The sequence below is a fragment of the Capsella rubella genome, unplaced genomic scaffold (genome assembly GCF_000375325.1).
Source record: "Capsella rubella cultivar Monte Gargano unplaced genomic scaffold, Caprub1_0 scaffold_5, whole genome shotgun sequence".
In the NCBI taxonomy this organism is placed as follows: Eukaryota; Viridiplantae; Streptophyta; class Magnoliopsida; order Brassicales; family Brassicaceae; genus Capsella; species Capsella rubella.
In genome coordinates this window covers 12,457,265-12,481,782 of record NW_006238919.1, presented here as the reverse complement: position 1 = coordinate 12,481,782, position 24,518 = coordinate 12,457,265, and the positions used below count along the sequence as shown (strand labels likewise).

The 24,518-nt window shown below is 35.8% G+C and overlaps 6 protein-coding genes and 1 non-coding gene across 9 annotated transcripts; 2 read left to right on the top strand and 5 right to left on the bottom strand.

Annotated features, from left to right (window-relative positions):
* Nucleotides 1–173: 173 nt before the first annotated feature.
* Nucleotides 174–3,224, bottom strand: LOC17884768 (beta-glucosidase 27). Its single transcript, XM_023782670.1, has 12 exons — nt 3,135–3,224; nt 2,981–3,027; nt 2,706–2,866; nt 2,495–2,626; nt 2,261–2,338; nt 2,083–2,170; nt 1,719–1,974; nt 1,498–1,613; nt 1,172–1,389; nt 900–1,037; nt 692–800; nt 174–569 (listed from the first exon to the last, which is right to left on the bottom strand). The coding sequence occupies exons 2-12, from the start codon at nt 2,986–2,988 to the stop codon at nt 242–244; spliced, it is 1,632 nt and encodes a 543-aa protein (XP_023638438.1). The 5' UTR covers nt 2,989–3,027; nt 3,135–3,224; the 3' UTR covers nt 174–241.
* A 2,831-nt stretch (nt 3,225–6,055) lies between these two features.
* On the bottom strand, nt 6,056–9,738 carry LOC17885480 (DNA ligase 1). The gene is made up of 3 exons (XM_006290642.2): nt 9,087–9,738; nt 8,484–8,976; nt 6,056–7,260 (listed from the first exon to the last, which is right to left on the bottom strand). The coding sequence occupies exons 1-3, from the start codon at nt 9,560–9,562 to the stop codon at nt 6,250–6,252; spliced, it is 1,980 nt and encodes a 659-aa protein (XP_006290704.1). The 5' UTR covers nt 9,563–9,738; the 3' UTR covers nt 6,056–6,249.
* Nucleotides 9,739–10,614: 876 nt separating this feature from the next.
* On the bottom strand, nt 10,615–14,693 carry LOC17886202 (citrate synthase 5, mitochondrial). Its single transcript, XM_006293014.2, has 20 exons — nt 14,622–14,693; nt 14,447–14,515; nt 14,293–14,358; nt 14,166–14,207; nt 13,947–14,012; nt 13,784–13,849; nt 13,585–13,698; nt 13,396–13,459; nt 13,161–13,243; nt 13,013–13,065; nt 12,851–12,928; nt 12,647–12,775; nt 12,502–12,544; nt 12,259–12,345; nt 11,988–12,089; nt 11,652–11,759; nt 11,523–11,573; nt 11,369–11,442; nt 11,219–11,270; nt 10,615–11,113 (listed from the first exon to the last, which is right to left on the bottom strand). The coding sequence occupies exons 2-20, from the start codon at nt 14,495–14,497 to the stop codon at nt 11,021–11,023; spliced, it is 1,422 nt and encodes a 473-aa protein (XP_006293076.1). The 5' UTR covers nt 14,498–14,515; nt 14,622–14,693; the 3' UTR covers nt 10,615–11,020.
* Nucleotides 14,694–16,292: 1,599 nt separating this feature from the next.
* LOC17885635 (VQ motif-containing protein 18) lies at nt 16,293–17,227 on the bottom strand. The gene has a single exon (XM_006292920.2). The coding sequence runs from the start codon at nt 17,166–17,168 to the stop codon at nt 16,695–16,697; it is 474 nt and encodes a 157-aa protein (XP_006292982.1). The 5' UTR covers nt 17,169–17,227; the 3' UTR covers nt 16,293–16,694.
* Nucleotides 17,228–18,832: 1,605 nt separating this feature from the next.
* LOC17885888 (E3 ubiquitin-protein ligase RDUF2) lies at nt 18,833–20,254 on the bottom strand. The gene has a single exon (XM_006291481.2). The coding sequence runs from the start codon at nt 19,904–19,906 to the stop codon at nt 18,980–18,982; it is 927 nt and encodes a 308-aa protein (XP_006291543.1). The 5' UTR covers nt 19,907–20,254; the 3' UTR covers nt 18,833–18,979.
* A 361-nt stretch (nt 20,255–20,615) lies between these two features.
* Nucleotides 20,616–20,697, top strand: TRNAS-GCU. Its single transcript has one exon. It is a non-coding gene; the product is annotated as a tRNA-Ser (tRNA).
* A 240-nt stretch (nt 20,698–20,937) lies between these two features.
* On the top strand, nt 20,938–24,290 carry LOC17886374 (major facilitator superfamily domain-containing protein 12). 3 transcript variants are annotated; one of them, XM_023782383.1, is made up of 12 exons: nt 20,938–21,725; nt 21,816–21,885; nt 21,987–22,183; nt 22,288–22,363; nt 22,439–22,522; nt 22,614–22,693; nt 22,785–22,911; nt 23,005–23,064; nt 23,147–23,197; nt 23,289–23,447; nt 23,545–23,677; nt 23,817–24,290. In XM_023782383.1, the coding sequence occupies exons 1-12, from the start codon at nt 21,571–21,573 to the stop codon at nt 23,996–23,998; spliced, it is 1,374 nt and encodes a 457-aa protein (XP_023638151.1). In that variant the 5' UTR covers nt 20,938–21,570; the 3' UTR covers nt 23,999–24,290. The 3 variants fall into 3 exon arrangements, with proteins under 3 accessions (XP_023638151.1, XP_023638153.1, XP_023638152.1); XM_023782385.1 differs by lacking the exon at nt 20,938–21,725 and having other exon boundaries at nt 21,824–21,885; nt 22,027–22,183; XM_023782384.1 differs by lacking the exon at nt 20,938–21,725 and having other exon boundaries at nt 21,850–21,941; nt 22,027–22,183.
* The last annotated feature ends 228 nt before the right edge of the window (nt 24,291–24,518 follow it).

Below are 24,518 nucleotides of genomic sequence, written 5' to 3'. Positions count from 1 at the left end.
TATTTAAGCCAACGAACGCATCATTTGAACATTTCTTTTTTTTCTAGTTTTATTTTTTCAGTTTGATGCATATCAGCATATGATCTTTATATGTTATTTTAATTGATGTGAAATCCAAGAATTGATAGTGAACAAAGGAGACCAAAAGTAGAAGAAACTTTAAAGCCGCAAAGAACCATTAATAAATGCCTTTTTATTGAAGATACTTTGTTTTGCTATAAAGTTTTTTGACAAAATAAATCTAGAAAAACAGTTCGAGGGATTTAGAAGATTCAGACATCTTAGGAATAAAGTATGAAGCTGGACCAGTTGCTAATAAGAATCTCTTCTTGCTCGTTGCAGATTTCAACACGTACTCTTCTTCCTCTGAATCTTCAACTTCAACTTCTTCTTCTTCTTCTCTCTTCAAGAACTCTTTGAACCACATCGCTGACATTTTCGGAAAACGTTTTAGTCCGTTGTTGTAATCGACGTAGAACAGTCCGTATCGGACTCCATAACCTGCGTTCCATTCACAGTTGTCTAATAACGACCATGCAAAGTATCCTTCAACTTCAACTCCATCCTCCCTGAGCAACAAAACAGTTATCATCATCAGTAAGCAACTAAGTAATTTAGGTTTCAACACAATTGAGATTCTTGTGAGCCGAGAAACTGAGTGTAGTTTTTACGTTTTATTGAATACACTTACTTGATGGCTTGTTGGATGCTTTGGAGATGTTTCTTGTGGTACTCTGTCCTTTGGAGATCCATCAAGTTAGAAAGTTTCGGTTTTTTCTCGTAATCTATATCACAGTGTCCTGAAGAAAAGTTTTAACAAAAAAAGTTTAGTAAGCTATAATCCCATATAAATAAAATAGAGTAAGACTTTTTTGAAAGACCTTATGATATATATATACCGTTTTCAGTGATCATAAATTTTGGGCTTTCGTATTTATTCTTGGCATAATTTAGAAACTTTCTAAGTCCTTGTGGGTATAGAAAGTCCCACTCTGAACCACCTCTTACACCCAATATTTGTCCTGCTTTGTTTTGTTCTGTACCAATAGAAATCAGAAGCTTGTGAGAAAAGAAACGGGTACGTTACAAAATGCTTGGATCCAATAAATGAATAGAAACCCTAATATGATATGAGTAATGAGTTCAGTGTTATATATGGAATTCCACTTACTTCTCCATTCAATGCGTGCGTCTGATCTCCAATTGGGCGTGTCATGGTTCACTTCAGCAATACTTTTGACGTAGAAAGCACTGTAATAATTCACTCCAACGAAGTCAAAAGATCCTTGTAGCTTCTTGGATTGGGTTGCGGTAAATGATGGTAATCTATTTCCGATAGATTTTTTCATGACTTCAGGGTAATCGCCGTACACCGTAGGATCCATTTGCCTGATCAGTTTACATATACGACACCAAAATAATTGTTAGAAACTCAACAAAACATTTGTGGTATTTTCCTTAATTATATATTATCAAGAAATAAATTAAACCACTCACCAACCAAACATAAACTCCATAGCTCGGTGGCATGCTTCTTTATCATCAGGGCTGCTCGAGTCATAAGGCTCAAACCATACAGGACAGTGAGCGATACCGATCTTGCCATCTTTACACTGTTATTCAAACATATATAAACGTACGTTATCATCAGTAAATATGTCCTCAAAAACTTAGATCGCTTATCAAAAAGATATAAGCTATTTTGTTTCCTTAATTACTTTTGGATTGTTCCTGAAGGTTTCAAATGCTTCGGCGTGAGCCAGAAGTAGATTGTGACTAACAGTGTAAACCTCGAGGCCAGATTCTCCAGCAACCGCTGCTTCGTTCATGTATTTGGAGGCACGTCCGGGTGCTTTTCTTCCCGTGTCATAACCACCAATACTATAGACCCATGGTTCGTTTAGTGTTACCCAAAGTTTCACACGGTCGCCAAATTCTTCGAAACACAAGGCCGCAAAATCTTTGAAGTCTTCACTGAAAGATGGTTTATTTTTATGCATGCATATGTTAGATTCCTTGATCTGAAAATTATAGTCAAACATGCACTAATACATATTGATAGTTAAAAATCACTTTACTTACACAGCTTTTTCGCTTAGAAATCCATTGTATTCATCTTCAAGTGCTTGAGGAGTATCCCAATGAAATAAAGTAGCTAGAGGTTTGATTCCTGTTCATACACATATATGTGAAATATGTTAGAATATGTCAATCAAGAAGATTAGGCTCTACATGCATGTAAGATAGATTAGTTAACTACCGTTAGCAAGGAGTTCGTCGATGAGATCGTTATAGAATTTGATTCCTTCTTTGTTCACTCCTTTGCTCTTCTTTCCATCTATATTATTATTGGGAATATATATGAAGAAATAAAACAAGAATTAAATCTATTGAATAGTTTCAAAGATCACTGATTAATACTATGTTTAAATCAAGAAAGTATATGTTTTAATCAAGAAAGTAGTGGTTTATATTTTATGAGTTGAGAACTAACGAGGAAAAATCCGAGGCCAAGAGATAGAGAATCTGAAAGCATCCATGTTAATATCCTTCATTCTTTGGATATCTTCCTTGTAATGGTTATAGAAATCGATTGCTTGATCCGCGTTAGAGTAGCAATTTCTTTCTGCAAAATTCCCATTTCATTAAAGTTATACTTGGATAAATATTATACCTATACACCTAAATATAACAAAGTAATATACCTGGATATTTGCGAACAAATGTGTCCCAAACACTCTGTCCTCGAGGAGCTTCGATTATGGCTCCTTCATATTGGTAAGCCGATGAGGCCGTGCCGAAGAGAAAACCCTCCGGAAAATCAGATCGGCCCAAGGAGTTCTGCTTTGAGTAAATGTGCTTCCTTCTGTTAATATTAATTAATTAATTAGCACACAAACATTATCAGAAAATGCTTTTTTTCTAAGGATAAAATTTTGGCAGAAGGTTGTTGTTCTATTGAAGTTTGATGATCACTTACTGCGTCATTCTTGTAAATGATCTGTCTGTTAGAGGAACTCTCTAGATCTGCATAGACACATATACACAAGATCATGAGCCAACTGATCGTGAGGGGATGAAGTACAAAAATCAGTAACATAACTTTGAGAAAGAAGAGGAAAACTTAGTCATACCAAATTGCTAAGATCCTTTGTTAATTTTTCAATACGAAATAATGTTATTTTCTTCTTGCGAAGTAAAGGAACGAACAAATATTATTTTCCTTTCTCAATGAAAGAATGTAGAGATTGTTGAGTTGTGAGAGAAGTGATGAGATATATGAAGGGTATATATAGGCAGGCAAAGGGATTAGTTTTAAAATTATGCGAAGGAACGTGACGTAGAAAATTCATACACCATCTAGTCCAACTACGCATCCTGACCGTTAATATCTTCATCTCTTGTTTTTTGGTCAAATAATCTGCTTGCAACAATGTAAAGAGATAATGGAATAAAATAATAATAGTCGCTTTGTGGTCTTGGCGCTGTGTGATGTTGAACCAACCACAGTCTACAGATTGCTCCTATGTTGACTCATACTCAAAATCAAAACTGAGACTTAATTAATATCATTAAATTTATACAGTGCCGGCGACGGCGAGATCCCTTCGCTAGGTTTGGACTTACACAGAATTATGTCAATATATTGATGAAAGTAATGATTAATGTAACAAAAACCATGTAACCAAAAAAAAAAAAAACAAATGATTAAAATCTTTTCACCGTTTCCCAAAGTCTACGAGGAGGAAAATGGAAAAGTATGCATGCACTCTTCCGTTTCAAAATTGTCTGTATCTTTTTATATAAATAGTACTGTTAATTATGATACCATAACCAAACTGTAATCATCACTAGGACGTACGTTGACGATGATGATTGTCACTATATGATATCCTAAATCAACCAACTCAAAGAAGGGCCTGGCTTTAACAAACAGACAAACATAAAGAGCATGCAATCTTCTTCTTTTTTATCATAATTTAAAGAACAGAAATTGTTATATAATTATTTCAGAAAAGGGGCAAGAAATTTTAGTGAAAAAACAATAATAACATTTTATAACGGTCGGACAGAAAAATATATTATGCAGCTATACATATAAATATATCTTTAGTTTAGGAAAAAAAACAAATAACTCTTTTGTTGTTCTCATAATATCATTGCTTAAGCATGCAGGGTAGATTAAATTAACGGTCATATAGAAAATCTATATAAAATGGTAGGGTATATATGTAGGTATAAAACAAATAACTCATTTTGATCGTTGTTCTCAATACGTAAGTATGCATGGGTAGGTATAATTCAATAAGGAAAACGTTAAAAGTAGTTTGAAGCATATATATCAAGTTATTATTAGACAAAACTGACCGATATAATTACGCAAAAACTAATAATTAATAACTGAAATGTATAATGATAAACATCAGGCGGCTCATTAGCACGGATATTTGATTTTTTCGGAAACAAAATAATTCGATTATGATTTATGTGATAAACACATCACATATGTGTTTGTATTAAGATTGTCACAACCTTCAAATCATTTCTTCCCCCCTTGGATAATCTTTAAAGACATTGACAGGGAGGTTCAGCTACTTTATATCCGCAAGAAGATGGAGTAGACGTTTTAGTAACTTAATGCTTCTTTGGATTCGTTGATTGTAATTTATTAAACCTCTCGGGTTACAATTTGCTACCTTGTTTTTTCTTTTTTTTTCTTTTTGCCAGAGTACCAAAGTACCAATGTAAAGGGGAAACATTCTTCTTACCCAACTTTTCATTGATATGAATATTTACAGCTTAAAAAAAGGATTGTTGTATTTTGAGAAAACAAAATAAATAGATTATTCATAAGATTTCTGACTTCGTAAAATCATTATATATATCATTTACAATACGAATTCATTTGTTTAGATAATGGGCTTTAAAAATAGCACATCATCTTGGTATAGATATATGTACTTATCTCCTATACTTGGATGGGGAAAAAGATAATCAAAGCCGACCATAAAATGGACTATGTAAAGCATTATATATATTGTGGTTGAATAGTAAACTCGAAACAGTCAACGAAAGTGGTGCTTTTAATCCCCGTGGAACAATCTTGAACAGTGCCAACCTCTTGTCTTATTCCTCACAAAAAAAAAGAAACACCGCAGGAGTTGCGATACTTAGTGAGGAATGCCCATAAAATGGAATATCTCACGAACCTAATAATAAAATTTGTTGGCCGGATAAGGTAATACACATTTAAACATTTAACTTGCAATCTTTTTTTGGATCTCCCAGTAGTGCGAATCCAACTTGGCGTGCATGCAGCGGGCGATGTTGATCAAACTGTTCTTAAGAAGCTCTGAAGCACATGTCTCAAACCAGTCACTTGCTTCACCCAATATGTCTATAATCCATATATCGATACATACATGCATATAGTAATGGAAAAAACTGTCAACAAAGGGAAACAATCTTCAACATTTAATAATGAAGAGAGGGCTAGGGAGGAACACTATGCTAAGGGAATGTTCTAATTTCGTATAGGTTACTAACTTACTATATTTCTCTCTACTCAAAGAAGAACAATCTTCAATTTGATACGAATCTCAATGTTAGCATCTAAAAAGAGAACACAAACAAACTTCTCATGTAATGCATGCACCAGAACGTTGATAGCGTTAGTGTCCAAAACATTTAACTAGTTGATCGTAACATATTTTCCACGCTACATCAAGATGTGAGTCTCCGGTGAGAGAACTCAACTTGCATGCTAACTATAAAGGTCCTTGTGTGAACCTAACTACAAAGCAGTTCTGTTGGACGTATAACTAATTTTCATTAATTGAGCATTTGCATTTGATAACACATTTTCTCTGGCCCAAGATTATCTGGGGGCATGTTGGAAAAAGAACAATTTTGACTTTTGGGGCCTTCATAAGTGCTTTGTAGAGTTGTATAGATTTTAATTTCCAAAGTCTAAACCGGATTTCAGGTTTTGTGAACCAGCCTCGTTATATTGTATCAAACAAATAAATGGCGACCATACCATGAACATGAACCATTTAACCCTCTAACAAGGAAACCACAGGTTAATTAAAAACTAAACTGGTAAACTATGAGAATAAAAAAGGTAAAAATCTAACAAGACCTATGATTCCCTCCAAAACACTAATGTTAATTAATTAAAAGAGGATTGATGAATACTTGAGGCACATCAAATGTACAAATACCTAACCACACAGACAAATTCGGTTTTCATCTTCTGCTTCTTTTTTTTGGCTGTTTACTCTCTTTTACGGATTCCCTACCTCGTTTCACTGTAGTAGGCTCTGCTGTTTCTTTCGGTTGTTTTCGTTTCGATGAACTCTTACTATTATTATTCTCTACTTCAGCCTTCTTTTTACCCGTACTGTTACTCCTCAATTCCCTCGGTTTCGCTTTACTGTTCTCTTTCTTAGCATTTCCATCGCTCTTCTTCTGATGTTCGCTTTCTTTCTTACTGTTTCCATCACTCTTCTTCTGATGTTCGCTTTCTTTCTTACTGTTTCCATCACTCTTCTTCTGAGCTTTACTTGTTGTTTCTTTTCCTTTCTTTGGTGAGTTCTTCTTTATTCTCTTCAAGAAATCAGCCACACTCTTCTTCTTATCCGATGCTATCGCTACTGTCTTCTTCTCTGTTTTAGGAGTCTCTTCTTTCTCACTATCATCATCACTCGATGACTCTGTTTTCGTAACCTTTTTTTGTTTCTTATTATTATTCTTAGCTCTTCCCGTTTTAGTATCTTTGGCAACAACAGCGACCTCTTTGCTCGTTCTCCTCGAGCTTCTTGCACTTGTTGTAGTAGTAGTAGTTGTAGTCACAGTCTTCTCCTCTGAAACTTCCTGAGACTTTTTATCATCTTTTTGTTTAGAGCTTGAAGAAGGAGAGGACTTCTTCGAAGAGGAACTGTTCTTCTTACAGGCAACCAGAGGAAGAACAGAGGATTTTGGTCTAGAAACCGACGACCCAGCCTCTGCTTTGACGACATCGTGACCCAACATCCCGGTTGGTTTCTTTATTTGGTTAGAGACGAGGGATCTTAGCTCATGTGCAGCCATGGATTCGGAGGAAGATGGAGGAAAGAAGACAATGGCGTTTGTGAAGAGAAGCTTGAGGTCTCTGTAGAAAGAGAGAGTTGAAGAAACATAGGATCCTTTCTCCAACTTCTTCTCTATTGTCTTGATGTCCAAATGCTGCCTTATCAACCTCTTGTAATCCTTTGTCTCCTGCGAGATAACAAAAGATAGAAGAATATGAGATTGAGACCCACAAAAAAAGAAACGTCTTACGTAATGGGCTTGCAGAAGGCCAACTAAAACGAGCCCAAAAACTGTCTAGCTTAAAAAAGGCGGCTGAAAAGTCAATAAGTTGACCATATCTTGAAAGACACGACAAAGCCATGCTTCAACGGGAAGCTGCCAGGTGTCCCAAATGGTAAATGGGTGAAGAAAGAAAAAATAAAACAAAATTCTCTCTGTTCGACGAAAGTTTCCAGTGTTTGTAAATTGTAACAACAATAACGTCAAAAATAAAGGATCCCATTTAAGAAAAAACATAAAATCGGATATGGAACTGAACTTTAAAGATCAAACACATGTATAAGAATTAAGAAAACATCCATGCATTATAGAGATATTTGATACCATATGAAAATCAATACAATACGAAACAATTAAGCGTAATTAGACAAATGGAAAAGGTGATGATCGGGGAAAAAAAAAAAAGAAGTGAAAGTTCTTATCAAAAGTTTTTTTTGTAATAGGGGTGGTCCCCACCAAATTGGACAATGTGTGGATAATTTCTCAAAATTTTATTGGTCGTCCTTGAAAATTCTTAAGAGGGAAGAAGAAGAAGAAGAAAAATATATATAATTGAAACATAAATATATAATGCTTTAAAAAAAAAACAAGAAAGATATAATGCGAAAATTAAGTAGCATATTTAGCCAATCATTCTTAAACAAAATACGTTTTGCATTTATTTGGCGAGAGAGAGAGTTAAAATAAGTTCTGAAAGAAACATATATATTTTATTTTAAGTTGGACTTGAATTAAAAAAGAAAAACACAGTTGGTTGACTATATATAGGCCTGAATATATGCCCAACTATATAAATATAGTTACTTCTTTTAGAGCAAAATTATATATGTTCTAAATACTCTATTATATACGTCTTATTAAGGAAACAACATTATTATATTATTAGAATGCAATATCTACCATTTAATGTCAAAAATTTCAGTTGTGAAAATAAAAGATTTTTTTTTCTTTATATATAGTAATTACGCAATGTTGCAAATCAGCAGAAATCATAACGTTGGAAAACGACGACAAAAAAACAACGAGATAAAATTTGTAATAATGTGTTAATTATTATATTAGTACTAATAATATTTACTACCAAAAAGAGAGAAAAAGAAGAAATGCAGAAAAATAAGGAAAATGCTTACCTGGCTCCGAAGATGGGATTCGAACACTGAACCACGAGGATGAGACCGGATCAGCTTAATGATATCTTTCAACGGCTGTGATTTATAGCCCGCCGATTTGATATCACCGCCACCTCCGCCGCTTCTGTATTTCTTTTCTTTCCTCTTTCCATTACCTGTTGACGTTCCCGATTCATCCAACTCCCCCGAGTTACTCATTTCCGATCTTTTACTAACCGTTTTTTCTCCCTCCTCCGCGTCCTTGTATACCGGATCGGGATCTGGATAAGCCGGTACCATTTTGTCCCCGTCTAACCGGTCGTGATCGGCGATTTTATCGACGGAGGCTGTCGAGTTGGACTCGTTCATCGACCTATTTTCATCACGGTCAGACTCCGCCGTTTCCCGGTTAAGTTTCTCCGGTTTAGTTTCGTCGTTTCCCAGATCTGGTTTATTGTCTCCATCATCTCCGTCTTTCTCCTCCTCTAATTTCTTAACTTTTAACTGAAGCGACCTAACCAAAAACAAGAACATGAATTCAAAAATGAATATTTAAAAACAATAAACAAGAAAACTAAATAAAAACTCAGATCCAGCGGCGGAGAAATAGAGACTTCTCCGTACAATATCGAGTCGTCACATCGTTGAACGTCTCGCCGGAGCTCTGCAACACGAAGACTCCGTAACTGGTCGAGCCAAGAGATTTCTCCGACTTCATCGTCCTCCACCGCTGCCGCCGCCGCGTCGCTGTTTCTTTCACCGCCGTCGACGGAATCTTCGAACCTACGTTTGAGATCTTGATACTTAAGCCTGCAATTGACGGCGGAGACGATGAGAGAACTCCGGGAACGAGCCTGAACCTCTTTAGCGACGGAGTCCCAATCGGTAAAAGCATGACGCTTAACGGCGCATGCTAACACCAACTCATCCCACGTTCCCCATACTTGACTGATCTGATTGAGATTACTGTTATCGTCTCCGTCTCCGTCTCCGACACGGTTGTTATCAAAACCACTGCAACTGTTAATATTGTTAGTATCGTCGTCGTCGTTCATGCCGTTCGATATCACTGTTTCTTCTTCTTCTTCTTCCTCCTTCATAACAACACGCTCGCTCGCTCGCAGTTTTTAGGGATTTATTATTTTATTTTATTTTTCAATTTAATTTGTTTTTTTTTCTTTCTTATCAACTTTGATTCGTATTCTGAAGCCTTTTCGAAATATGAAAAACTATATGATTTAAGTGTTTAGGTCTTGTTAGCTATATATTTCTCCACTTCATATGGAAATGATATAGACCTACGTACAAGATTTTTCACCTTTGCTTTACCCATTTCGTGTGTTTATATATCAATATTTACGGGTCGGGTCAACCCAGACCTCGCTTCGTGTGCAACAACCGTCTACGGAGGGGAGGAAGGTATACATATTTACAAGAATGCCCTCCGTGGGTTACTGGAAATGGAATGTTCGTTTTATATCGATGTTTGTAAATGTGAGGCTGGGCATGGGAATTTATCCGTTTCAATCAGATATGGGCTTTTAAATTATGAGGTGTAAATGGGCCTTAATTGGAGGGAAATTGGACCCAGATGAGGTCAACCGCAAAAAATAATAGTAAAATCGTATATAAAAAAGGGTGTATGAATAAAATATTCGCATTTAGTACAAAATACACACACGAACGTTTGTTTGTGTGATACAGAGTTACAGACAGGTCTTGATGGGTTTGATGACATGATTCTATAAAACTTTTTAATTTATAAAACTTCTTAAAGTTAAACCCATCGTTAAATAATTCATATACTTTATAGTTCACATTCACACGCAAAAGATAAATGGTAAGAAAGGAGATTATTTTTTATAAAGCCAATATCATTAAGATACTCGTGACCAACCCTTTGCAAGGAGGCGAGACGGGTCAAAGAAGCCCAGAAAACGCGGAAAGATTGACTCCAGCGCCAAAGGATGACGAATCATCAAGTCCTCATGATCTTTAACAATAACATGGAACTCATGTTGGAACCAAGAATAATCTCGACTTGCTTTTACCAGGACGTGTCTACTGTCTAGTCATCCTTGCACAGTTCATGTCAAGAGTCCGTGTCACTTGACTTGGGTTCGAGAAGAGGATTCCGTAAGCGTCAAGGATGCCGATTACTTGAGTTGGAATTGTATGTTTTTCTTGAACCACTGCCCACTGGACTGGCCGAACTAGGATTTGTTCCAACAATCTGTTCCTTGTCGTTAAAACCTCTTCTCTTGGTTTCTAACAAGTCAAAACAGATCAATGGATGACTTGAACCAGTAGGTTGACTTGTCTACATAAGAGTTTAGGAATAGTAATACGGTGTACGTCTCAGTTTGAGAAAGATTGTTTCTTCACTTCTTTGACATTATTGTTTTTGCGGAAGAACCAAAACGATAACTCTGAAGAAAAAAGTTTAGACTCAAAATCGTTTGTTTCTCTAAAAGTGCCAAAAGATACCCATCCAAATGGAAGAGAATGCTGGTTTAAATGAAATAGAGAACCTTGACCAACCACAGTCAGGGTTCAACTTAGCGTTTCGAGCGCATGAAGTTATCCAGCCAGTCCATGTTTACACTCTTTGGCCGCTCAAGTGGCAATCCAAGAGCCCGGTCCCATATCAGCTGAAACGAGAAAGAGAAAACAGCATCATAAAGATGAGTTAGAGTTTATTTCCATGGATACTGTGATGTGATCTATAGTGCGAATGTATGTCTGCATATATGTACCTGTGAGCAGATGCCGAGACTCCTTGAGACGCCAAAAAGCACAGTGTAGTATCTATATTTGAAAGAAATGTCACTCTACTATAAACAAGATTCAGCAAAAGAAGGTCCAAGGTTAGTCAGACTTTAAGTGATAAAGGATGCAATTTGTACCTGGCTTCGGTTAGACCATAATAGTTCAGTAGCACTCCGCTATGAGCATCAACGTTCGGCCATGGGTTCTTGACCTGTAACAGAGATTTCAAGATTCATAAAACCAAACCAAATCAGAAATCTGGTAGCACTCGAATCATAATGTAAATATTACCTTCCCCAGCTCAGTTAGAATAGGAGGCACCACTTCATAAAGCTTTGAGACCTATGGAGTTGAATAATTTGTGAGCGGCCAGTACAAATTTAAGAGCATGGCCAAAGGTTAAGGGGTAAAAAAAGTTACCAGCTGAAAAAGAGGATCATCAGGTAGATGCTTCAAGGCAAACTCTCTTTGGCACTCATATCTTGGATCCGTTTTGCGCAAAACACCATGGCCATATCCTGGAACAACCTGCAAGACAAACTTTTGATCAAGTCTTCTGGCAATATTCACAGGCATACCCAAAAATCAAAAACATAATCCCAAGCTGTTATTATTAGCTAGTTGTACAATGATTCAAGTTATTGCCTGACATGATTAGCACGTGATACCAACGGTCTATTTCTCTCAGCTTTCATTTCAGAGCATGTTAGCTATACAATAGTTTGAAAGGTATAAGCAGAGCAGAATTTTGTTTACCTTGCCACTTTTTAACGTTTTCCAGACATAATCTTTTAGCTGTTCCTTTGATATATTTTGTCCACATTCCTCCACAACTGATTTGATCCACAGCAAAACTTCCTACAACAAGACCATTGAAAAAAAAAACAGACTAAGTTTTCAACATTCTTAGTTGAACTTGAACATCACAAACTTAGCAGTTTATAAGAGTCATTCTTGGAACTCTGGTTTATAAACTTTTAGTTTTGAACAAAAGAAGATTCATTGAGGAGATAAATAAGATGAGTACCTGATTAGCCAAACCGTGGAGTGGCCCAGCTAAACCATTTAACGCAGCTGCAAATGAAAGATATGGATCCGAAAGTGCACTCCCAACCTTAATTAAGAAAAAACCATAAGCCAAAAACAGAACAGTCAGAAAAATGTCTATAAATTTAAAACATTTGGAGTACAAACTAAAAGTGGAACATTTATCATGCATCAAGACCAACACATAATTCACTTGATGGCAAGATCATGTAGCAATACATACCAGGTGACCAGCGTGGGCACTAACATTTCCACCTTCATGATCACTAAGCAACAACAATACAACAAAAAACCAAAATACACATTAAAACTTTTAGCTTATTGATTATGTTTCGACTTTTGAGTCATGTTAGAAAACCAGAAGAAACCTGTGGATAGTGACATAAAGCCTCATGAGCTCTTTCATCTGAGGACTATCATATCCCAGCATGTGTGAAAAATTTGCACCATAATCCAAAGAATCATCTAATGGGATGATGCTACCATCCTTGTACATCCTGAAATGTTAATTCAGGAACAGAAATAAGTAACAAGTCCCTAAGAAGGCATTGGAAAAGGGCATAGACGTTTACCTTCGATAAACATATGAGGCTACAACAGGAACACGAGCAATCAAGTTTAGGGCATCCTCATAAGTTGGCTCCCAGAACCTACGAGGAAAAGTACTCAGTTTATCTGATGCCTGCTACTATAAGGGCATCAAGAAAGAAACTAGAACTACTGAAAGTTTATACTTTGACTTATGAACGTCACCCTGCTCATATGCCTTCTGAAACTCACTTTGAACCTGAATAACAACTCAACAAGATAAGATCATCCCCAAAATCAATAATTTTTTAAAAAGTTACATAGACCAAACTAATAAAGAACAGAGCCATCCACCTGAAGGGCCATAACACCGCTAGCAAATTGAGTCATTGGATGAGCTGTCGAAGGCAGAGCATCTATAGTTTTGTAAACGTAATCTGCAATGTAAAGATTAAGTATAAACTAGACTTGCGTTGACAAAAATCATAACATTCAGTTTATAATAACCATCAGCTTGTATTTTGCCATGTATTGATGAGTCATTAAATTGAGATCACGGACAAACAGAGTCTACAGGTGAACTACAAACCTGGCACAGCAGCACGATGAGCCAACTCTTTTGACAAAGCATTAACTTGCTCTTTGCTTGGCACCTATATCGAAAAGAGGGAAAACTATACTTTAGGAGCATTCATGCATAAAGAGAAACTTAAATTGTATGGTACATAATGTACCGTACATTACCGTAACCATATTAAGACGTTTAAGTTAATCCAACCTTTCCCGTTAACAGAAGCCACAAAAGACCCTCAGGCAAAGGCTCTTCTCCAGATTGAGCAGAAGGTAATACTTTCTGGCATTCAGGAATCGACATGCCCCTAAAGCGTATTCCCTGAAATAAAAGATAAGATCATTACAATAACACTTAAAGATACAGACAAGATAGTTCATCTTTACAAACAAAAGTATAGACATACCTCATCCGCATCAAGCAATGATGTTTCCCAGAGTAATCCAGTCATCCCTCTCATTCCACCAAGTACCTTCACAAAAAACCACAACAAATAGGAGAGTACAATATTTCGTAAGAGAAAGCCTTCATAATCCAACAGAGCGGATAAAAATCATTAGAAGCAATACCATATCAACAGTGATGTTCCCCAATTGAACCTTTCCATGTTCTGATTTCAGTTTCTTCAAACGGTCCTGAGAATGGAAGTTTTGTATGAAAAAGACTATAACGAGAACAGAGAGAAGAGCTTCACTGCATGTGATCTGCCCTAAACTTAGAAACAGTGTCCTTCACTAGAACTAAAAAGTATAAAATTTCAAATGGAAGACAATGACGTAGAAGCTAACCTGTTGTTCTGGAATTATCTCTCGCATCTGCGACTTTAAGTCCTGCATTGCCATCATTTAAACAACATCAACACCAAACATTGAACCGCTTGATAACAAACATCACACGAGAACATAAGAAACTAACCAATTCAGAAGAGCTTTGCGTCTGGATCCATCTGACGGATTTGCTAAGCGAAGATTGTTGCACGACCTGCTAATATTAAATCTGATCATCAATCGATTCGATTCACATCAGACAAAACACACACACAAAAAAGGGTCAAGCCAATTCTACTCACAGCTCGTGAACGAAGCCTTGAAATGGCTGATACGCCGCGATAAAACACCATTCTTCAAAACACTCACACCTGCCACAAAAACATTGATCGGTTAGGTATACAAGCAAAAGCAATCGAGAGTGGCCAAACTAGAGAGGAGATGTAAGGGAACGAGAAAGCGTGGAGAGGAATTCACCGGAGATTCGAATGTTTCAACGTTCACAGAAAATTCGAGAGATGTTAGGATGTTGAGATATATCTGCAAGAGTACTGCAACGTGATGAACAAGCGTTTCTGTGTTCATCAGAGAGAGACTACCAAAAATACAACATACAGTATAACCAAAACACGGATTCTTCCAACTCAACCGGAATAATCAACCAATTTACTCTTGATTACAACATATTAAACCAAACCGATCGGGTTATATACGGTTTAGTCCGTGACTCCCAAGACTCGAAGCAGCCGTACGATTCTAAAGCCTCAAAACAAGCTCATGACTCATGATGATAAAAAAAAAAAAGAAGAAGAAAATAATAGATTGCAAAAAGTAGCTGATTGGTTGCATAAAACGTATATTTTTAGTTTAACTTAACTTAAAACTTTTTTTTGTTGGACAATATAAAAGTTTCTCAATCAAATTACATATAGTTGTGAGAAAAAAACAAACTTCGTTATTATAATATCTTGGTCGAATAGGCGGTTCGGTATTCTTCATTTTCCATTAGTAATACAGTAAAACCTCTATAAATTAATAATGTTGGAACCACAAGATTTTATTAATTTATAGTGATATTAATTTATAGTGTAAATTAATAATTATTAATTTATAGTAGTATTTTTAACTTTTAAAGTTTTTTGAAAATATGAATTGGGAAAATTTTAAAAACTAAGATTTTTTTTAAAATTATATGAATGTTTGTAGTTTAGAATTGAATTATATATTTAGAAAAATAATTTAACAATAAATTAAAAATATAAAAATATATATAGTTAAATACAAAAAAATCAAATATATGATTAAAACCTCAATTATTATCTTTTAACATTCTATAAAACAAAACAAAAAATGAATATGATGCGTTTATATATATAGAAAACATAAAGAAAATTTTGGTTATTTTGTGAGATTATGGAATATATTTTAAGATTATAGTTTAAAAATATAACATAAGTATTATTTATAGAGATGAGATCTAGGAGAAAAAATCATTTTTACAAAAAGAGGTAAAAACATATTTTAACATATCTACTTATATATATATATATATGTATATATATAGTGATTATTAATTTATGATATTATTGGGACTATATTTTACATAGGGATGTCAAAAAAATTATTATTTTATTATCTTATCGAATTTAAGTAATTTTACACTGGCCCGACTTAGGACCAGCAAAATTTATTAATTTATAGTGTTTATTAATTTATAGAGTATTAATTTATAGAGGTTTTAATGTAATAAGTCTTTCTATTCTTTTAAAATACTCTTGAATGATGTAATACAACTATTAACAAATAACAATAATGAATTGTGGCATACAACACTATATATTGTGATTGATCATTATGTGATGTCGTCCAACGATAAACTAATTGATATTTCAATGATTGAAATTGGAAACTATGGCATCTGAAATCATTTTGGCAACGCTACGTACAATATATCATTACAACCCATTATAATCGTGTAACCATCAAGTAACCTTAAGTTCTTAACTAAAGCAAAACATTATTCTATAAATTATGACTAATATAATATATATATTTGAACACAAAACAAAACAAAAAAATCGATGAAAGTATCATTCTCGCGTTTCCATATATAAACTTGAGCAGCTATAGAGTCGATCACAAATACATTCAAAGAATTATTATTAATACACGCACGCGTAAGTACAACGTGTTACACCAATTTTAAGTAGAGTTTTCACATGATCGGAGATCAAAACTCAAACTTATTTTTCACTTGGCAAAATCAGTCTACCAAGTTAAACTCATCACTACACACTTTTTTGGCAAATTAAGTCAGTCTACCAAATTAAATCAAAGGGAACCCAAAAAAAAATCAAATCAAATCTGTGTACATATATGTAGAAGTTATGTATATGTTCCTATACCTATATGATGAATTGATGATCGTCGTCTCAAACATGGTATACGCCTCGATCGACCATGTCTTGTTATGTCCCATATATATCATATGGAAAGATATGATCAAATCATCAAAACCAATATCAGGGTAATTAGGTGTGACCGAGTTATTTATTGTTGTTGAAGATCAAACCATCGACTTGAGAATATGTTGTCGTCTTCATCAAGATCGATCAGACCATCTAAATCAAAGTAAGTATTGGTGTTGGAACTTGATCCCCATTCTTCCTTCACCGAGTGGCTCCCTATTACTCTGTTGACCAGCTCCCCCGTATGTTGTTGGTCGGATTCTTGAGGCAGGGGCGGCGGTGGTTGAAAATTTGTTTTGGTTATCTTTTTCTTAGAACCGGATTTGGAAATCTCCGGTTTGCCGGTCAGACTTTGGACGAGTGCACGGAAGTTCTTGACGTCGGTGTTGATGATCTCTGGCGCAAATATATGGATGATACGGATCTTAGGCTTGATCTTGGTTATTATTTGGGAGTTCTTGTTCATGGGAACCAAAGTTTTTGAATAGTCTCCATAGAAGCTTTGATGAGGAAGATGATCAAGGTCATACTCAGACTTCATTGTATTTCTCACCATTTCAAACAAACAGGAAAGAAGATCTAGTTTTTGTTGTGGTTGTTGTTGGAGATTGAGGTTTCTTGTTTTGTTTCAAGAAAAGAATATGCATCTGTTGTGGATTATTTGTCTATATATATATATATATACACAAAAAAAAGACAAAAAGTAAATATGATAATAAAGTATGTAATTAAATACAATAAAATTGTTGGTTGGTCAAAAACATTAATAGAAAAAGCATTTGTTAAGGACAAATTGAATATGAAACAAAAAAAAATATAAGATGATATAGGTTTAGACTTGCCCTCCATTACACACATAACAACAAGTTGATTTAAATAAGCTGTAATTCTCCAAGAAAATGATCTGTTTCTCTTACGCTATCGGAATAAAATTGTTTTTTATAAAGTTTCCAACTGATATATTAACAATCAATTAGTATATATATATATAAATAAGTAACAACATACATACGAGTAGATGGCGTGAGCGATTTTTTATTTTATGACTAAGTGGAGGAATTGACTTTAATTAATTAGCTCGTCGACGCTTAACCTTTGGATGCGAATTTGACTTTGTTTTATTTTACGAATTTATTAAAAAAATGTCGGCATATTTAATCTGAACACATGGTTTCTTCTACTTTTGTACATAAAAAACATTCTTTTTGTATAAATGTTAAGAAAAGCAAAACAAAACATTCTTCCAAGTGTTTCTAAGGATTGTATATGGTCTATGGTAAACAACTAAACATCGTTTATTTATTTATACATACATAGTATGTAACTTACGACTTTGGTTGATAATTTGATATTAGAAACTTACATTTGTCTTAGAAAGAGATTAGGTACAATCCAATCAACCAAAAAAAAAAAGAAAAAAAGGAAAACTATGTGACCTAAAGACCTAATAATAACTTAACAGACACGACATATACTCTCGCACGTGATATGTGATTTAACAGTGCACGTGGAAGGGATCTTTTTGTTTGTTTTTTTGATTAGGCTGACTAATTATCCAGAAAAACAATGGCCACTAATCATGTGGAGAGGTCAGACAATTTGGTTATCCAAACTAGTAAAAAAAATTAGTTATAAACATCAATCGAGTTTTTTCTTTCTTTTGTTCACTACTTGAATGTTGCATCAACCGATTTAAAGGTCAAATGTATATAGATTAATTCCTAAAAAAATAGATGATAGTTTGACATTCTCGTGTTCCGATTAATATAAAAAGTTTATAACGGATTTGACATTTGTAGGTGAGAGTGAGTTGGCTGTAACATACTTTGTAAGAACAAAAGGCATATACCCCTCTTAATCTAAGATGATGATACGCGGGATTGTACTTATTTGTTGACTTAATCACCTTGTACCTCCTGATGAGAAACTAATCTCCCTATATACTACTAAAAGACCATGTATATAGATCATACACTACAACTGATAATCCAAATTTCTTTGGATGCATCGAGTCTCTCTAGTTGAAAGCTTTTAGTGACAGCCACGAGACTCACACAGCCCAAATTTGTTTTTAATCTTAAATCAGTCAATAATATCGGCGTGATTCTGAAAACGTAGAAGAAATGAACAAATCATTGCAGGCCTTAACGTTGATTCCATATTGCATCCAAATAGATGATGAAGCAAAGAGATGTACACGATTGGGATAAAACCATCATATCATTAACCCAAAACAGCAACTCTTGTTTATGTAATATGTAAATCAAGAATCGATTAAAAAAAGCCGATCTGTGATAAGTAAAAATAAAATCAGAGAAGAACACACTCGTTTCTTTTATTTGATTTTTGCAAAAAAAAAAACAGCTTTTACAATGGCGTCGTCGTCGAGTTGCTTCTCTCATCACCACCTTGGATGAGCTCTTCTCTTCTCATACCAATCCCAAGACCTGAAACAGTCCGAGCCAAACTCCTCTCCATCTCTCCCACTCCCAACCTCATCTGCTCGTGACGACGAGCCAGTCTTCTCAGCGCGTTTCTAATCCCAAGCCAATCGTCTTCCACGTCATCACCATCTGCCGCAATCGTAGCCAGATCCGACAGCCTGATGCTCTCCGAACCACCGATTCCAGCCTTGGCCGCCGTAGGGAGCTCGAACCGGCAAAGCGGGCACGAGTTATGATCCGAGAGCCAAGGAACGATGCAATCAGAGTGATATATGTGGCTGCACGGCAACCTCCGGGCAGATTCCCCGACGACGAAATCATCCTTGCAAACGGCGCAGAGTAAAACGGAATCTGGATCGGGATCTGAACCGTCGGTGGAACAGAGCATAGAAGACGAGATCTGAACCGTAGGAATGGAATCGATATCCGAAGATTTCAGCAACGAAGAGGAAGAAGAGGAAGAAGAAGAAGAAGATCCGGAGTTATCGGAAGCGAGGTGACGGAGAAGACGGTGGAGGTAAGGACTATCGAGGAGGAAATTATCATCGGAGTTAACAGTCGGGTCGACGAAACACCAATCTTCTTCATCTTCGTCGTCATCGTTATCTGCATCTTCATCGTCTCCGTCTTCGAAATCACCGATGGTAACGTCAAAGAGATTAGAAGAAGACTCGTGATCCATACGTTCGAGGAAATCGAGATCGCACTGAGGACATAAGAGAGGAGACGAATCGGGATCGGAGTCGGAGGAAGAGAGGAGGGAGAGACTCATGTCGCATTCGTGGCACCAGTAAGTTCGACGTTCAGGATCGCCGTGGACGGTGGTTGTTGTTGTGGTGGAAGACGACATTGAGGAGTGGTGGTGGTTGCGAATTGCGAATTGCGAATTGCGAAAAAGAAAACGTGTGGAAACAAAAAGGTTAGTGGCTGTGGTTGAGACTTGAGAGGAGGAGGAGTAGTGAGTGAATGTGATAATGGGTTTATGATTGGTTTCATTTCCAAAGGCCCTTTTTTAAAAATATTGGTTAAGGGCCTACCAATACCATTTTACTTGGCTTTATTCTCAAGGTTTGGTAGTGTGTCTTTAATATGTTTCGTTTTGGTTAGTGTGATAATCTAATAAATTTGTTAGATTATTTTATAAATTTGTATTTGTGTGAATGATAACTACTTTGCTACCTTTTATTTTCCCAAAATAAGTTTTGATATTGGTCTTTGTCGTTTACACAAAAAAAAAAAATGTTACATTTTTCATTAGATCAAGGGAATGACCGATTTGTTCTTTTTGACAATCGTTGACATTTGCGACGAATAATCACTGTTGTCAAGAGATATTATATTGTTCGTTTTTTTGGAGTGTTGGTCATTGTAACATCCAAACGAACAACGTTTTGGCTGTAAATTAATATATGTTGTAATCTCGTATGATGAAATATACTATTTTGTGATATATGATAGTGTTTTTTGGGGGGCACATATGTATGAATATGATGATATTTCATGATTATAAAATAAAGACATTAAATCTAATAAATAGAAAGGCACATTTTAAACAAAAAGTCGCTTTGGCCGAGTGGTTAAGGCGTGTGCCTGCTAAGTACATGGGATTTTCCCGCGAGAGTTCGAATCTCTCAGGCGACGCTATCTTTTTATTTTTTATTTTTTATTTTTTTAACACTTCAACTCTTTATTATTTTTATTTTTGAGACTTTCAATTAAATTCACATATGCCAGCAAAAATATCTCAACTTTTAAAAAGAATCTCTCTGACCAATTGCTCTCGAGATTCTATCCCATTTAAGGCATTAAACTGATGATACAAGCAAAATTCCAAAATTCAGCCATAACTAAATCTGGAAATAAAACCAGACATGACCGCATGATTTTCCCCACTCTATCTCTTCTATCTTTTCTCCTTCTCTGTCGGATCACTTCAATCTCTCTTTTTTTCTTTTTTTCTTTTGTGAACGATCACTTCAATCTCTATTAAAAATACTTGCAATATCCAAAGACTTTATAATATTTGTTTGTTTTTCTAGATTTCAAACCAAAAGAAAACGTCTCGTGAGCACATAATGACGTTGGGAGACAGGTATTGGGGTTAGTGGAGAGAGTGTTCAAATGAAACCAGTTTCTTCTACTTGTCTTCTTTACGCCATTTTTTTCCCTCCTTTTGGGGAAAGTTTGTTGCTTTCAAGGATTCTTAACAATCGATTTCTCATCACAAGGGTTTTGATTTGAAAGTTTGATTCTGGGTTCGATAAAGCTCCTTCCTTTAATTGTTTTTGCTCATGGGTTTGAATTTTTTTCATTCCTCTGTTTTCGAGGTCTGAAAGTTCAAAACAAAGTTCCTATTTGGGGTTTAATAGCTCAATTCCCATCTCTTTTTGTTTCTGATGTGAATTCGATATCATCGAGGAGTTTAATAGCCTTACTGGTAAGGCTTTCCTGGGCAAGATTGATTCAAAATTTCTCACTTTATAATTTCTGGGAAATTTCGAAGCGGTTGAGGAAATGACCGGAGGGAGTGAGGAGGATCCCTTCACAAAACCCATCGGAAGATGGTCTGTCTTCTTCTATGGAGTCGGACATATGCTTAACGACATCACTGCTTCTTGTTGGTTCACTTACCTCCTCCTATTCTTGACACAAATTGGTCTCTCCCCAAGGTGAAATTTTCATCTATGTTTTGTGTAATTCTGACCCTGCATTTTGTAGTAATCCAATCATCATCGACTTTTATTTTTCCCCCTCTGTAGAGATGCAGCTATTGTTATGCTCTCTGGCCAAGTTGCTGATGGGTTTGCTACTATCTTCACTGGTGAATTGGTACTATACTTCTCAGTCTCCGATTCAGCCATAAGCTTAATGTTTCTAATTTGTTGGTAAACTATCTAGAGTTGGAACAATTTGGTCTTTTGTTATGGCAGATAGATAGATTTGGGCATTTCAAAGTTTGGCATGCTGCAGGATCATTACTGGTTGCAATATCTTTTTCCTCGGTTTTCGGAGGTTGTCTGCCTTGTTCAATCCTTCATAACGACTCTTTGACGCTCGAAACCTTCTCCTACAGCATGTTTGCAGCTATATTTAACATAGGATGGGCAGCTACTCAAGTTTCCCACATGTAATCTCATCTTTCTCATCTCTTTTTGGTCACCTTTAGCCATATCCTCTTTATTCTACTCGTGTATATCTGTGTGACTGTGTGGCTGCTTTATTACTCTACAGGGCTATGGTTAATTGCATTTCATTAAACTCAACAAGCAGAGTAGCTTTAACAAGCTGCCGTAACGCGTTTACAATGGTTAAGCTCTTTTACTGATCTTGGTTTGGTACCAAATATGCTTCTTATATGATTTAACAGTGATTTGCTTTTCAGGTTGCTAATCTTGGCTTATATGCGATTGCTTTAGTCGTATTCGGTGTTATTAAGGCTGGGTCGAAAGAAGATACGGAAACACAGGTTTCCTACTTTGTGTTGACTTCTACATTATGTTTATATTGGAGTAAGTGTGTTTCAGTATTGAGTGCATGCTTTCTCTTTAACTCTGCAGTATCGCTGGATTGCATATTCATCTATCACAATTGGATGCTGCTTTGTGATCATATTTCTTATGGGGACCAAGGAGCCAAGGTCTGCATATGCTCAATTCTCCCATTTTTTTTTCATTTAACAAGAAATTTGTGTAGTTATATGAATATTATATGCATTGTGATGATTAAAGGCTTAGGCTAGATCTGAGAGAAACTAGCCGAGCGAGAATACCATGGGTCTATTGGTTCCGGAAACTTCTATACTATCAAGTCGCTATGGTTTACCTCCTCACTCGATTAGTATTGAATGTTTCTCAGGTCTGTTTCTCCTTTCTTTCTTGCTTCTGTTTATGTTCATACTGCGGTAAATTCTCACACCAGGTGTTATATTCCATTCTTCTCACTTTTCAGGCTTATCTTGCATTTTTTGTTATCGATGATTTGCAAATGGATCAATCCGCTAAAGCATTGGTAATATATCTAATAAGATTTATATTTTCATTTTACATTATGATTTTATGTAGGTATTCTGATCCAATGTTATATTATTCAGGTTCCTGCAATTATCTATATCTGCAGTTTTGTTGTATCGGTTCTGCTTCAGGTTTCAAACTTCTCATACATATGTAGAAAGCTTCTTTCCATTGTTTCGGTTACGGAATTACAACTATTCTCTGTACGTATAATTATGTTAGGAGATTCCATGGAATGGGAGACGCTTAAAGGCGTATTATACAGCTGGTGGTATTATTTGGATATTCTGCGGTGCAGCAATTCTTCTATTGCCTAGAAACATAAGTTCTTTCATGTATGCCATATCCGTCTTTATTGGCATCGCGAATGCATTAATGATGGTATTACGTTCTCTACCGCTCACTTGGATATCACTGTTGATTATAAACCATGTTAGTGTATGTCTAATTTAAATTCATCGGTTATACAACTCCACAGGTTACAGCAATCAGTATGCAGAGTGTGTTGGTTGGTGCGGAAGTCGGTGGATGTGCATTTGTCTGTGGTTCGTTAAGCTTCTTAGACAAGATGTCTTGTGGGCTTGCTCTCTATGTTCTTCAGTCACACCAAAGTAAGTTTCACTTAATCAAAGTCAGATAACCACTTAATATGATGACTGAGACACGGCCCTATAAAGTTTAGAGTTTTGGTTGTAGCAGCCGAACCAATCATTTCACACTGGTTTTGCTAAAACTGTTTTTGGTTTACAGGTACTTCACCAAGAACCCAACTAAACAATAACCAACCAAGTGCTTACCTTTCAGTTACAAGATACGGTTTGGGTCTTGTTCCAGCATTGTGCTCGTTTGTTGGTGTCGCTGTAACATTCTTTATGGAGCTTGAAGCTGGTGGATCACTATCGAAGCCCCTACGTGAGCCGTTACTAGAATGAAAAAAATGGTCTTCTGAGGTTTACTTTGTTCGACATGCTTGATTTCAGGTCCACTAATCTCTTACTTATACAGAATTTTCTAGATTCTTCATTCGACGGTTTTGTACATAAGGATATATCACAGTGTGACATCAGTTACTTGTATCAGAAGAAAAAAATCATGTGGGATCTCGTGTTTGATTGTTCGGGGATTTTGACCCTTTGTAATATTCACAAAGATGTTTTATATTTGATTAGACAATGTAATACGTACTGAAGAATCTTTGATTGGTAAAAGCTGGGTAAACCGTAAGGACACAGATCACATTACTAAACACAATCACATGTACCAGAGTTACTGTCGATCATTAACCCCAGATCTTCCATTGATGAGATGAGATGTCTCTTCAGACCCGGGATGTTGAACGTTGCCTTGGTTACTCTCAGTTGCTGGACCAGGCTCAGTAAGTTGGCTTGTTTTTCAAAATGTAAAGCTAGAGAAGGTTTTAAATTAGGCCCATCAATTCCGTTGTTTTATTTC